Source organism: Carassius gibelio, chromosome A3, assembly GCF_023724105.1.
Source record: "Carassius gibelio isolate Cgi1373 ecotype wild population from Czech Republic chromosome A3, carGib1.2-hapl.c, whole genome shotgun sequence".
NCBI classification, from domain to species: domain Eukaryota; kingdom Metazoa; phylum Chordata; class Actinopteri; order Cypriniformes; family Cyprinidae; genus Carassius; species Carassius gibelio.
Window position 1 is genome coordinate 31646699 of NC_068373.1, and position 13505 is coordinate 31660203.

The 13505-nt window shown below is 37.1% G+C and overlaps 1 protein-coding gene across 1 annotated transcript; it reads right to left on the bottom strand.

The window, feature by feature from the left end:
- Positions 1 to 10604: 10604 nt before the first annotated feature.
- Positions 10605 to 12770, bottom strand: LOC127942601 (uncharacterized). Its single transcript, XM_052538428.1, has 2 exons — positions 12602 to 12770; positions 10605 to 11824 (listed from the first exon to the last, which is right to left on the bottom strand). Exon 2 carries the CDS (start codon positions 11609 to 11611, stop codon positions 10616 to 10618), a length of 996 nt encoding a protein of 331 aa, XP_052394388.1. The 5' UTR covers positions 11612 to 11824; positions 12602 to 12770; the 3' UTR covers positions 10605 to 10615.
- Between the last annotated feature and the right edge of the window lie 735 nt (positions 12771 to 13505).

The window sequence follows — 13505 nt, forward strand, 5'->3', positions numbered from 1 at the left end:
ATCTGAATCAAACCGAAACCTTCTGCGGTCAGTTTTCTTCAGAAACATGGTTTGATCTGCAAGGTTTGAGCTGCATTTGTTTGATCTGTGCTCAGTTTGTAGGGCAAGAGTTTCTTGCTGACTTCCTGTCTAGATAAAACGCTTTACAGATAAATAAAGTACTGAATCCTTGTGACACAGACGAAGAAAACACTGTTTATTAGTAAATAATTATAATATCTCATTTCTGTTTTCCCCTGACACATTTGTTGCAATTACTTTTGCCGGTGCTTTTTTTTTTAAGGCTATTGGGTTTATTTGAATGGAGAACTGTTGAGCTGCGGCTGCGGGACACTAAACACTGTTCAGTTTCTCACGACAGCCACAGCAGCACAGTCTTGGGTAACACTTTATTTTGATGGTCCCCCTATAGATAGTGTATTGATTGTCTGCTGACTATAACTTACTTCACAAGTGCTTATCTACTTACTCTCATCAGGGTAGTATCTGTAGATTGTCTATTGAATGTTTGTAGCAATCATTACACTGTATGTAACATGTAAACTGTTATTAAACATTCGGTCAGTAAAGTGTTACCAATGTGTTATCAATTTAGGTTGTAGATGTTCAACAGCGTATTTGTAGACATGCAACTAATCCTCAACAGGTTCTCAATAGTACTTTAAATAGTCAGCATGTAGATATTAACCAATGTATCAACAGACTTTCAGTTAACATGCAGTTGTCTATAAGTAGCAACACAACATCATTTCAAATAAACCTCAAGTATAAATCTGGGTATTTATACTTGATCTTTTGCTTTGGCAAGGATTTTCAAAAGTACTCTACTAACTGTTTGTTGCATATAAATTACCTTTCAGTAAACTGTCATTTTACTTTGAGGTAAATTCATATATTCATCTGTTGCCACATTTGGCCCATCAAAATGAAGTGAAAATCTAAGAAATGCTGTTGAATGACTCTTACAGGCCAGCATCACAGGTTAAAGTCAGTTGATTTTCAGCAGACAGTCAATAGATAGTAAGTACCGACACTGATGAGTATTTGGTCTAAGATTAAGAAAATAACAGTACCACAGTAAAATTACATATCTGCCAAATGGGAAATAAATACCAGAGTCATTAGTTTGTTCATTAAACTGCTTTTAATCAAATGCTGTAAATTAAAAAAACATGACATATTTGTATTAACAAGTTAACATAAAACCTTTTTAGGGTTATAAACATGAATTTAAGCAACAACAAAAAAAGAAAGAAAAACATTTAGTTTTTCATTTAGTCATTTCAGTGATAGAACTGACTGATATCATGCAAAATATATCATGTCTCCTGCCTAACCAATAAGTCCATTCTATATATATTAGATGTTTTTTGATAGCCTTCTCTGACCGGTTTGCACGCAACCTCCACACTTCCCTTTTGAAGTTTGCCCATGCCCTTTCAATGTTTTGTGTGTGTACTCCTGTCAATGGATTGACAAAATTAATGCTATGGTTCACTGTGTGGTGTTGGTATCCTCTCTCTGAAAGTGTTGAGTATGCACGCCACTCATCACTATGAATGATGCTACCTCTTTTCACATGCTTCTCTATTATTTTTAAAAGGGTTGTCTTGTCCCTTTTGTCCACCAACCGCAACACTGGTTTTCGGGAAGGCAAAATCTCAACCATTCCGAATACCCAGCTTTTCCTTCTCCATGCACCTCCATAACGCCCTCTGGCATACTGAAAAAAGAATTAAAGAAGTTAATGTCAGACACTCCTGTTTTCTAAAAGTCAAAAGCACTAGCCTTAAAATAACTATTTTCAGGTCAGCTGATAGGCCTACTACTAATCCAAAATGCAATTTACAGTATTTTACGTTTAACGCTTTAGATTACAGCCCAGAAAGTACTACGTAAGATACTGTAAATTACATTTTGGATTAGTAGTAGGCCTATCAGCTGACCTGAAAATGTATAGTTTAATTACTATCTGTAATAATAGTGTACCTATAAAGTACATACATCTAAGTATAAGGAAACAATATGTAAAGTTTGGGAATAAAGGGGTAACAACATGGAGAATGAAAAAAATAGTATACTGTAATTATTATAGAACTAAGGGGTACTTTTTCTACTATTACATTTGGGAGCAATTTAGCGAGAACATACAATGCATACTTTTTATAAATAATAGTGTGCCAATACATAAAGGCTATTTAAAAATTACAGGGTACATGTCTGTGCATTTATACTTTTTTGTTGTTGATAAAAAGTGCAGATGTAAAAGTGCAAAAGTGCAGATGTTTTAGATTTGGCTTACATGTTTCAAGGGAAGTAAAACTAAAACTATTTCATTTTTTTTTAAATACTGGGGAAATACTCTTGTTCCATGTAGTTACAGGGTAAGTGGTGCTTGTTAACCTCTTGTTCCATGTACAGTAGTTACAGACTAAGTACAATAAAAATACATACACAGTCTAATATCACTGATTCTGTGACTTTTGTAGTTTGTATTGTGACTAGTTCAGAGTTTATCAGATTTTTTTTTTTTTTTTCTCATTGTCACCATTGTTGCGATTTATATGCTGATTCTTGATGTCTGAGTGAGTCTATATGGTCCTGTCAAAACATTTTCTGTATGATGACTTCATAAACTTCATCTATCTGAGTATCACAGCACTGCAGGATTATCTGCACCAGTATTGGCATGCAAAATTAACAACTATTGTTTAATGACTTAATCAGATCTTAGACTTCAGGTTGTATCAGTAAATCAGGCCTTTACATGTTGACTATCATCACTGAAAGTGACCAACATCATCTGATCTGAGTTTATCTTGGATTCATTGCCATAACAAATTAAATATGTATATATGTACATGTACAAACTTTATTATTTTCAATAAAACATCAATTCTGTTAATTCTCAATAAGAATGTTAGTATGAAATAAATAAAGTCTGGATTGTAATAAGTGAAGATGCGGATATCCTGAGATCTGGTGTTTAATGTTCTGTTGGGATGTAAAGTGTTTCTGTATCATCTGTTTTGTGTGTCACCATTGTGTTGAAGAGTAGAGCCTGAGCTTCAGTCCAGGATGAGCAGAGAAACACTGAGTTTAGTCTATGTGTTACTTTATTTAACAGACAGTAACTGTGTAGTTTCTGATACAGTGATGTATAGTCACAGTAAATCATGCATGTAGTTCACTGCAAGAGATTCACTTTTTTTTAGTGAATGTTTTTTTTTTTTGTAAAAATTCAGGAAATATATGTGAAAAAACTGTTTCTGTTAAAAAGTTTCATGAATATTTCTGTAATAGTCTTGTGCACTTTAAATTAGGAAATTTGACATCATCATCATTTGACAGTGATTGCTGACAGTCTTTTTTATTGAAATATTTAAGGAAAGTTTCTATAAAATGCTTAAATTAGGATATTTTACTTTATTTTTACGTTTTTTGTTTGGGAGTCGTAGCTGACTGTCATTGACCATTTTAATAAGATTTTATTTTTTACAGTGTAAACTTCCACATGTGAAGAGAATAAATGTTTTTTTCTTAGGCCAAGGCTTACTTTTCGTCTGTGGCGAAACTTGCTTTCGTCAATGTGTACACATATATTAAGACCACCAACTTTTTGTCCTCTTTTTTTCCTGAGCCTCCGCATACTTCTCACACATACACTTCGCAATTTTATGGACATCTTAGACAAGAGTCGCACTACTATTTGAGATGTTATCTAGCATCATATCCACCTGTCGCATATGGAGACCCTGTGAAAGTCTAGACATAATGCAATGCAATATTATTGTAAAAGGACAGAACCAAAAATGTAATGTGCAGACTGTTATGGATGAAAAGGCACTAGAGATCACAGACAATAAACTTACCTGTGTATATACTTCATCCAACTAAAAAGGCTTGCAAGGGAATGGGAAAAAATGGACTTGGTCCTAATGCTTTTTCTGTGTCGTCCACATGACTTCTTGCACTGCCTGCAAATAAGAAGTATTCTATCGAGTGAGATTTATGCCAAAACCTCACACACACACAAAATGTGTTTTACTCACACCCAACGATTCACAAACAAACTCAGTGTGGTTTGCAAATACAAAACATCACTCACAAACTAATGCATTTTGTTCTGCAAATAAAAAACGTAGCTATCAAACAAATACAGTACGTTTTACATATACAAAGAAACGTATGTCTTCAATGACAAAAATATCTTCCAAGTACAAACTTAAATCTTTCAAGTACAAAACAAAATCCTTCAAGTACAAAACAAAATCCTTCAAGTACAAAACAAAATCCTTCAAGTACAAAACAAAATTCTACAAGTACGAAAAACTGTCACGTGACTTTTGGCACAAATTTTCCGCCTTGCTGATCCGCACGCAAATGCCTTCAGATCCACACACATGCTAGTAAACTGTCATGTAATTCACACTCCACAACAGCGGGTGGCGCTGTTAGCGGCTTGCTTGGCGCCGCCGCCACCGACATGGAAACAGGAGAGAACAAGAAACGCTAGCGTGAGGGACGTTTTGAACACGATCCCACTTATTACATTGCTACCTACAAAATAAATAAATAATTTGACAAAATTTATTGATCTTAAAAACGATTGTATTGCTTCCGCTAAAGAAAATAGTCCGTTCCGCGTCCATATCAACGGTCTGTTTATCATGGCAAGGGTGTGTTTAGACCTCCAAATCAACCCTGGTCTTCTCCTGCTAGTTTCTAATATAGAGGCTTTATTCCATGTCAAATCAGTCAGAATCCAGGAAAGTGGTTGCAGCATCATCTCAGATATAGAGTTTTTCTTTTTTTTTTTTTTCTTTTTCTTTATTAATATCTTAAAGTGTTATTCATAGCCTCACCGAACTTTGCAGGATGGAAGACAAACATGTTCTTAGTATAACTGAACCAAAGTTTGTACTGCATGTTTATTGAGATTCTACAAGGCCCTAGACTGGGGTAAATGGCTAAACCCCTAATACTGAGGGTATTATAAACTCATTTTCTGCATCCATATCATACCAGCAGGTTGTCAGCATACATGGGTGCTGCATTTTTTTAAAGCTGAAAATTAGGACATAACCTGCTTGTTAATAACCCTTAACCCTTGCTAAAAAGAACTATACGTATGAAGTAGGTGCAAAGATTTTATTTGAATTAAAGTATATTCAATCAGTAAGAATAAACTTGGCAATGGGTTTGGCACTGGTCCTTGAGGGAGGTTCAAGGAGGGGTATATATAAATACACACAACTTTTTAATTCTGACTTTTTCTAGAAATAGACTATTTTTCCACAAACTTCTTTATAAATTTTACCAAAAAATGCATCCCATTGACATTAATTTGAACATACATTGACAAAGAAAGTAATGTTATTCAGTCTCAGAATTAATATTGTGTATTTCTGGAGTTTGTTACAAAATGTTATCAAATGTGGTCCGGGTCCTTGATGTAAAAATGTTTGAGAACCACATAAACACTTTACATGTCTTTTCAGGTATTGTACCTACCACATTTGGACTGGGAGGACAGTGGCCTGCCTGATGTGACTGTTCCTGAGATGGGCGATGTACTGAGTGATGAACAAATGGCAGCACTAAGGGCAGCCATAAATCCCCTGGGACACTCCCAATCACATGGCTCAGACATCTACCTACTTACTGTGGAGTATTTCCAGCACTTACTAGACTTACCGTAAAATGTACTCAGCAAAGGACCTGATTCAATGATAATGCAGCACAAATACAAAAAGAACACTTATTTACAGAACAGTGCCCCTGCTAATAACTGGTTTGTAAGATGTTACAGTTACACAAATAAATATTTCTGAATCAGTGAGGTGGTCTAATGTTTGATTTTTCTCTGTTTAATCAAATCAGACCAGCAGACATGCCCCATGTTATGACTGCCAGTGGCAGCAAGAAGAATAGCTTTCCTTAAGCAGTGCTAGCAGCGGACTTTAAGACTTTCAGCTCTCTTAATGTTGTAATGAATGTTCAAACCAAACACATGTAGATTGTATTTTTTTTTTATTGTAGTGTGAATACAATCTTAAAACATCTGTGGGGTTGGAACAACCCAAACAAAAAAAAATCGTTCTCTCTTTTTTTTTTTTTTTTTTTTTTTTACTATGGGGACCTGATTTTTTCTTTCTTATAGGGCGGTCACACTGCACTTTTCTCTCCATTGACTTCCATTCATACGCATGCGAATGCGTCAGACCGGAAATGCAAGCTCATGCGAAAAATTCCGCATTTTGCTGCATTCCAAAGTTCAAGTTTGGTGAACTCTGACCTACGAATTCGCATCACGTGAAGATGTGGGACCAGTAGAAGATCGTTACGTCACTGCGTGACCTCTCTGTACAGAAATTCAAAAATGAAGGAAGCACTATATAACTTTAGTTGTAGCGCAGCGTCCTATTTTATATAATACAGATTTAAAAGATTATAAAAAATAAAATAAAGTATCTGCATGGTTTGTAGTGTCAACAGGAACAGATGATACATTTGAATGTGGATGTTTTATAATCTTTTTATTGCTTAGGGTGTATATATTTATAAAGAGAGAGAGAGATGGGGAGTACAATATAATAAGACGCTTTCGACGCCGTCGCAAAAGACACAGTACAAGCACATATTAATCCATGTTGTGATAATTGAGGAAAGACCGTTTTATTGCTCCCGCCCATATTCGCAGCAGTGTCCGAAATATTTTCGCACGTTTAAAGTCTAGTGTGACCGCGCCTTTAACCAACTTGTGCAGCTCTGTGAGTGCATTTAAAATGCCTTTTGGGATGAGAACCTGGTTAGAGGCAGCACTAAATAGAACAGCCTCCTGAAAACACACAAATTCAAGGTAATCCAGGTCAAGGGGTTGCTGACAGACAATATGCTGGAGCCGTGTGTGGATTCTCTCTGACATTGTTTGTGCAAGCAGTTCCTAGAGAGGGAAAAAGAGGAAAAATGGATGAGGTCAAAAACACTGGTGTAACTGAACATGACCAGTAAAATAACCAAAAACTACACTTTGGTTCATTCTTAATATCTTCATGACCATTAAATTTAAATTAAATTAAAATTTAATTTAAATTAAATTCATGCATTTAAGCAGACACTTTTATCCAAAGCGACTTACAGTGCAATCAGGCTATCAATTATTACATATCATTAGTGATAGAGACCTCAAATAATGACACATGATTATGATTACGATTAAGAAAATGTAATGATTGATATCATATGGATGCAGAAAATGAGTTTATAATACCCTCAGTATCAGGGGTTTAGCCATTTACCCAAGTCTAGGGCCTTGTAGAATCTCAATAGACATGCAGTACAAACTTTGGTTCAGTTATACTAAGAACATGTTTGTCTTCCATCCTGCAAAGTTTGGTGAGGCTATGAATAACACTAAGATATTAATGCCCAAACATGGTTCTCTGATAGTGTTTTTGATGCTATAAAAATGACAATCTCAAGGACTGACAAAAAATATGAATATTTTTACAGGCCTTGGTTTTGGGACCCAAAGATAATATAGAAAAGCTCTTCATCTGAGATGTTGCTGCAACCACTTTCCTGGATTCTGACTGATTTGACATGGAATAAAGCCTCTATATTCTATTAGAAACTAGCAGGAGAAGACCAGGGTTGATTTGGAGGTCTAAACACACCCTTGCCATGATAAACAGACCGTTGATATGGACGCGGAACGGACTATTTTCTTTAGCGGAAGCAATACAATCGTTTTTAAAATCAATACATTTTGTCAAATTATTTATTTATTTTGTAGGTAGCAATGTAATAAGTGGGATCGTGTATAGCGACGCGGTTGTTATAGCGAATAACAACCCCTTCAGGCTGATTTTTCACCAGCAATGACTGGAAACTCACCTGTTGGCCGCTCATCGTGTTCAAAACGTCCCTCACGCTAGCGTTTCTTGTTCTCTCCTGTTTCCATGTCGGTGGCGGCGCCAAGCAAGCCGCTAACAGCGCCACCCGCTGTTGTGGAGTGCGAATTACATGACCGTTTACTAGCATGTGTGTGGATCTTCTTTTACTGTCTATGGTGTGGATCTGAAGGCATTAGACCTTTTTCGCACTTCCGCATTTTTCGAACGGAAATACGTCAATGAAGTGTATTAGAACTTCCTGTTATCATAGCGGTCCGCGGCATATACGAAAAATGGCAGAGTCAAAGAGTCGCAGTTTCTGTTGTGTTCCAGGCTGTTCGTCTTCCAACCATAAACAGCCCTACCTTTCTTTTCATTCTTTTCCTGTGGATCCAAACCTGAAACCCAAATGGATACAGGCGATCCGAAGAGAGGAAGGGCATAGTTTTAATGTTAAAACAGGTAGCACCTATGTTTGCAGCCGGCACTTCGCTCCGGATGACTACAGTGGTGGCTGCGTCGTTCGTCGCCTGAAGAGTGGTGTCGTCCCAAGCCTATTCCCTTGGAACAACTTTACTGCTCCTTTGAGAAGGGAGTCAGTATATGACAGAACCTTAAAACGTCAGTCTATATAGCTATGCTGTGAAGATAGCGACATGGTGGCTAAGGCAGCAAGGATGGATCACGACTATGTGACACACCCACCTGCAGGTAAGATTGTTCATAATGTGTTTAGTTAACGCTAGTCAACTATGTGTACCGTTATTGGATAAATGCATTTATACCTGAACAAACTGATGTTTATATTATAAGCTGTTCACGAAATTTAACTAACGTTAGCCTACATCTGTAACATAGTCTCATGCTGTCTAGCTGTAAGGGGCCAGAGATGGGCAGTAGGAGAGAGCGGGCACAACCTAACGCTTTTTGACTTTCTCCATTTTTGTAAACCTACTTTGGGTTTAGAGGTTTTTTTTCCCAAAAAATTATATAACACGACCATATAACAGTTTAAAATGTAATCCGATCTAATTAAAAAAAAAATAATACAAGAAATCTTAAAATATTTTCTCAATAAAATACAATTATTAAGTGTTCATATAAAATAATGTATTTTTTTTTAAACAATAATGAAAAATGTATTGATGTAGCAGCTAGTAAATACACTGTTTCATCATACTAGCAAGTGTGAAAGTATTTAAAACAAGTGTTACAAATGGCCTTGTGTTAGGTTGTGCCCTGTTCTCCCCTATTTTAATTATATGTATTTAATTACTTTTGAGTATGTTGTCATTTGTATTTTCCTTAACAAAAAATAAATGAAGTGTAATTTGTAATTAAATACTTAAAATACTTTTTATTCTTAAAAATACTGTGTTGTGTTGAAATGTAGCATAAATATGTTAAGTCTGGTTTTTAATTTCTTTATCTTTACAGGTGCTCTGGATGAGGCTTTGGATTACATCCATGACCTAGAAGCCAAATTGCAAAACACTGGTCTACCACCCCCTACTCTCTTCAGCCGATACTGTGCGTCAGACGACCAAATACGTTTCTACACCAAATTTCCATCTGAGAGTGTTTTTACTATTTTTTGGGAGTCAATTGCACCATCTGCACTTAGACTGGTGTACTGGACCAAAGCACAGAGGGCAGGTGAGGAAGGCTGCGAAGATCCCAGCCCACCACGCATCATGCCATTAATAGATGAGTTCTTGATGTACTCCATGCGGGTTGCTGTTGGCATGAAGGAGCAGCTCATTGCTGACATGTTTAATGTGAGCATTGCCAGGGTTAGCAGGGTTACCATCACCTAGGCCAATTATCTTTTTATGATGCTGAGCTCACTTCCCATCTGGATAAGCAGGGAAAAGGTTAAGTCCACTATGCCCCTTAAATTCCAGCGGTACTGTCCCAATGTCAGAGTGATACTGGACTGCACAGAAATTGCCCTGGAAACAGCCTCATCCCTGACCTTACAATCAGAAACATTTTTAAATTACAAAAACAGGACGACATTGAAAGGGCTAATTGGAGTTGCTCCCAATGCTTTGGTGACATTCATCTCACCCCTGTACACTGGGTGCATCTCAGATAAGGAGATCACCAGGATCAGTGGAGTCCTTCCCTTGCTAGAGCCAGGAGACGATGTCATGTCGGACAAAGTTGGATCTAAGCTCATCATTCCACCTTTTAAGCGTTCAGCTCAATTCAGCAAGGAGGAAACGGAACAAACCCAAGCCATTGCCCGCCTCAGAATTATAGTGGAAAGAGTGATCGGTAGGATAAAGTCCTTTCACATCTGGGACTCTCCCGTGCCGCTCACACTGATTGGCAGTGTGAATCAGATCTGGCTTAACTGCTGTGTTTTGGCAAATTATCAAGGACCTTTTTGTTTTGAAGAGTGAATTAATGTTTGGTATGTAAATAAAGTGTTAATAGTATGTAAATAATTGAATGTTCCCACATATTCTTAAAAATCTAATTAAATATAACTGTTATATTCTTAATATTTTTCTGTTGAAATGTGACTTTGATTTCACACAAAAAATAGATGAACAAATAAAACAATTTTGGTCAAAATTGTGCATCATTTAATTTTTTTGTTATGCTTAACATCAACTGATTAATAAAAACTCATAACATCAAATATTTACAATAAAACAAATAACATTACAGATCATCAACATTAAGACAAACTGATTGGTAAAACAAGATTAGTGTAATTTAAGGTATGCATTCATGTATGTGCCATAATAATATATATCTAATTGCTCTTTCATTTCCGCAATGAATGAGTCATCACGCCAAATTCTTTCCACGGTTAAAGTTGATAGGGTATCGGTAACAAAGTCACACCATGTCAGTCCTGTGATTGCCAGTTGGCCCTGAACCTGCCAGTAGTACTTATGTGAACGCCTCAGACTGGCGTGGCCTTCCTGCACCTTGAGGTGAGCAACCTGAGATGGATCAGTTTTTGTGCTGCTTTTCACTTCAACCAGGCCAAAAGGAGGTGACTCTGAAGGGTCATACACCCGACCGTCTGGACTGGCCCCGAGATGTGGTGCATCAGGGTGAATGACGAACCCTGCTGGTAACACATTAACTCGCAACAGTTCAGCATAGTTTGCCAGTATTTCAGGCTCCACTAGTAGCCCATGCTTCATTGCAGCTGTTTGCTTTGTGGAGCCTCTGATCATCTGAATAGCTGCAGACTCCAGCTCTGCACGACACGACCTACTACAACAAGCATCCCAAAAACGACTAGCAGTCAGCCTTGTTCGCCGTAGCTGTGTCCACGCAGGACATTTGGATTGCTGCTGAGTTTCTTTTGCTATCTCTAAGGACAGCTGCGGTGACACTTCAAGAGACTGGAGATCCATTAACTGATGCAAGGTCGGGACAAAATGCAACCTAGGAAAAATGTGCTGCATCACAGGAAGGGATGGAAATTCTGGAGCCATGTGGTGTAGGAGGAGGTCACTGGACTTCTTGGGTGGACAGTGATAGGACATGGGGGATCCACGAGGGACAGACCCAAATTTAGATGGCGTCCACTCCATCTCAGAAAGCCCATCCAATACAACAGCCATGAGAGGTTGGGGCTGCACCTGGCTTAATTTGCTTCCAGATGCCATCATATATGGATCTGGCAGTGGTCCTAGACAAGAGAAACACAAGATTATTGGACACACAAAAGAAAAGTCAGACATGAGTGCATAACTACATTTACATTTTATTCATTATATCTGAGGTAACCATCATTTGGTTAGTCATAACATAAAAAAAAACTTAACTTGCAGACCCAGCTGTGAATAATGTGCGGTCTGGTACAGGATGGCAACTATGTGATTGCAGAATCCTTTACCAGCCGCACAACTGCAGGAGAAAGCTTTCAGGTTGGCACTCTCTACATCCAGTGATATCTAGACACAATACATTAAATAGGTTACAATTAAGTCATACTTATGTTGCTACATCAATGTTCATAATAACATGAAACTATATCTTTCAGTAGGGTGACCAGATTTGAGTTGGTAAAAAAAAGGAAGAGTGAAGTGAGTTTGAGAGATATTTCATTGAGAGTAATGGGTGTGCAGAGCTGCGTACATAATGCAAATATGATTACATTTCATGTATGTTCAATGTTATTTTATTATATAGGTATCAAAAAAGAGGACATGTCCAGGAAAAAGAGGACGTCTGGTCACCCTACTTTCAGTAAAATAATAGTAAGTGAAGAAAATGCCGCAACCGCAGCAAGAAGAGTGAACACGCAAGAACGGGCAACTTTTGCCAACCGGCATTCTGTCTGTTTATAGTCAAACCTCCAGTTTGTGAGGCTCCTCGCTCTTTCTCATTGACCTGAAGCATTTACCTCTCACTACTACCTGTCCCTGGAGTATATTTGATACTATAACCGCATACAACAAGAAAACATTACGTGTTATCTCACATAGAAATACACAACTTTACAAGACAATTTCAGTAACATTTCACATTTCAACGTTACCTAGTAATGTTACAGCTTCACCAAATTACTGGTTGTTACGTTAATCTCTTGCCTTCTCAGTTAAACATACACACAACATATTCACTGCGATGTGTTATACCTTATATTACAACTTCGCAACACCTAAGATATACAGTTAACGTTAACAGAGTTATAACCGGTGCTATGGCTAAAGCTAGCTAAAGCTTACCTTGGTAATTGTGGATAAACTCTTCTTGGAAGAACTTGTATCCTTTATCCAATTTGTTCCCTTTAGTGGAAGAATGCACCTCCACACTCTTCACCACATCGGCGCTGGTGAACTTCGGAAGAAAACTCAGGTTCGTCGAAAACACTCTAGCTGACATTTCGATTTCTCCGCCAACAAAGCTCACACCGGAACTGGGTTTACACTTCATTGATGTGTTTCCGGTTTTTGCGTAAATGGTCCTTTGCGTGCGGATCAGCAAGGCGGAAAATTTGTGCCAAAAGTCACGTGACAGTTTTTCGTACTTGTAGAATTTTGTTTTGTACTTGAAGGATTTTGTTTTGTACTTGAAGGATTTTGTTTTGTATTTGAAGGATTTTGTTTTGTACTTGAAAGATTTAAGTTTGTACTTGGAAGATATTTTTGTCATTGAAGACATACGTTTCTTTGTATATGTAAAACGTACTGTATTTGTTTGATAGCTACGTTTTTTATTTGCAGAACAAAATGCATTAGTTTGTGAGTGATGTTTTGTATTTGCAAACCACACTGAGCTTGTTTGTGAATCGTTAGGTGTGAGTAAAACACATTTTGTGTGTGTGTGAGGTTTTGGCATAAATCTCACTCCATAGTATTCATCATATAAAAAACATTCTTAAACACGGTAGCATTTTTTTAATATATATATAGTTTTAAGCCAGTTATTTTTTATTTTTTTGCTGTAATGTTTCAGTGGTAAATATCGGTTTTAATTTCCTAACATTAATTTTGTCATTAATTTAAATAATCATATTCATAAATTAATAATCCAGTGAGATTTATGCACAAGGAATCTGACAACAGCCGGTATGATCTGATCTCACCTTCATTGAGTCCGTCTGTGATTACATGAAGAAACAGAAAAAAC

Coding starts and splice junctions, on each gene's coding strand:
- LOC127942601 (XM_052538428.1), bottom strand. CDS start 11,611: ATGTCTGACTTTTCTTTTGTGTGTCCAATAATCTTGTGTTTCTCTTGT.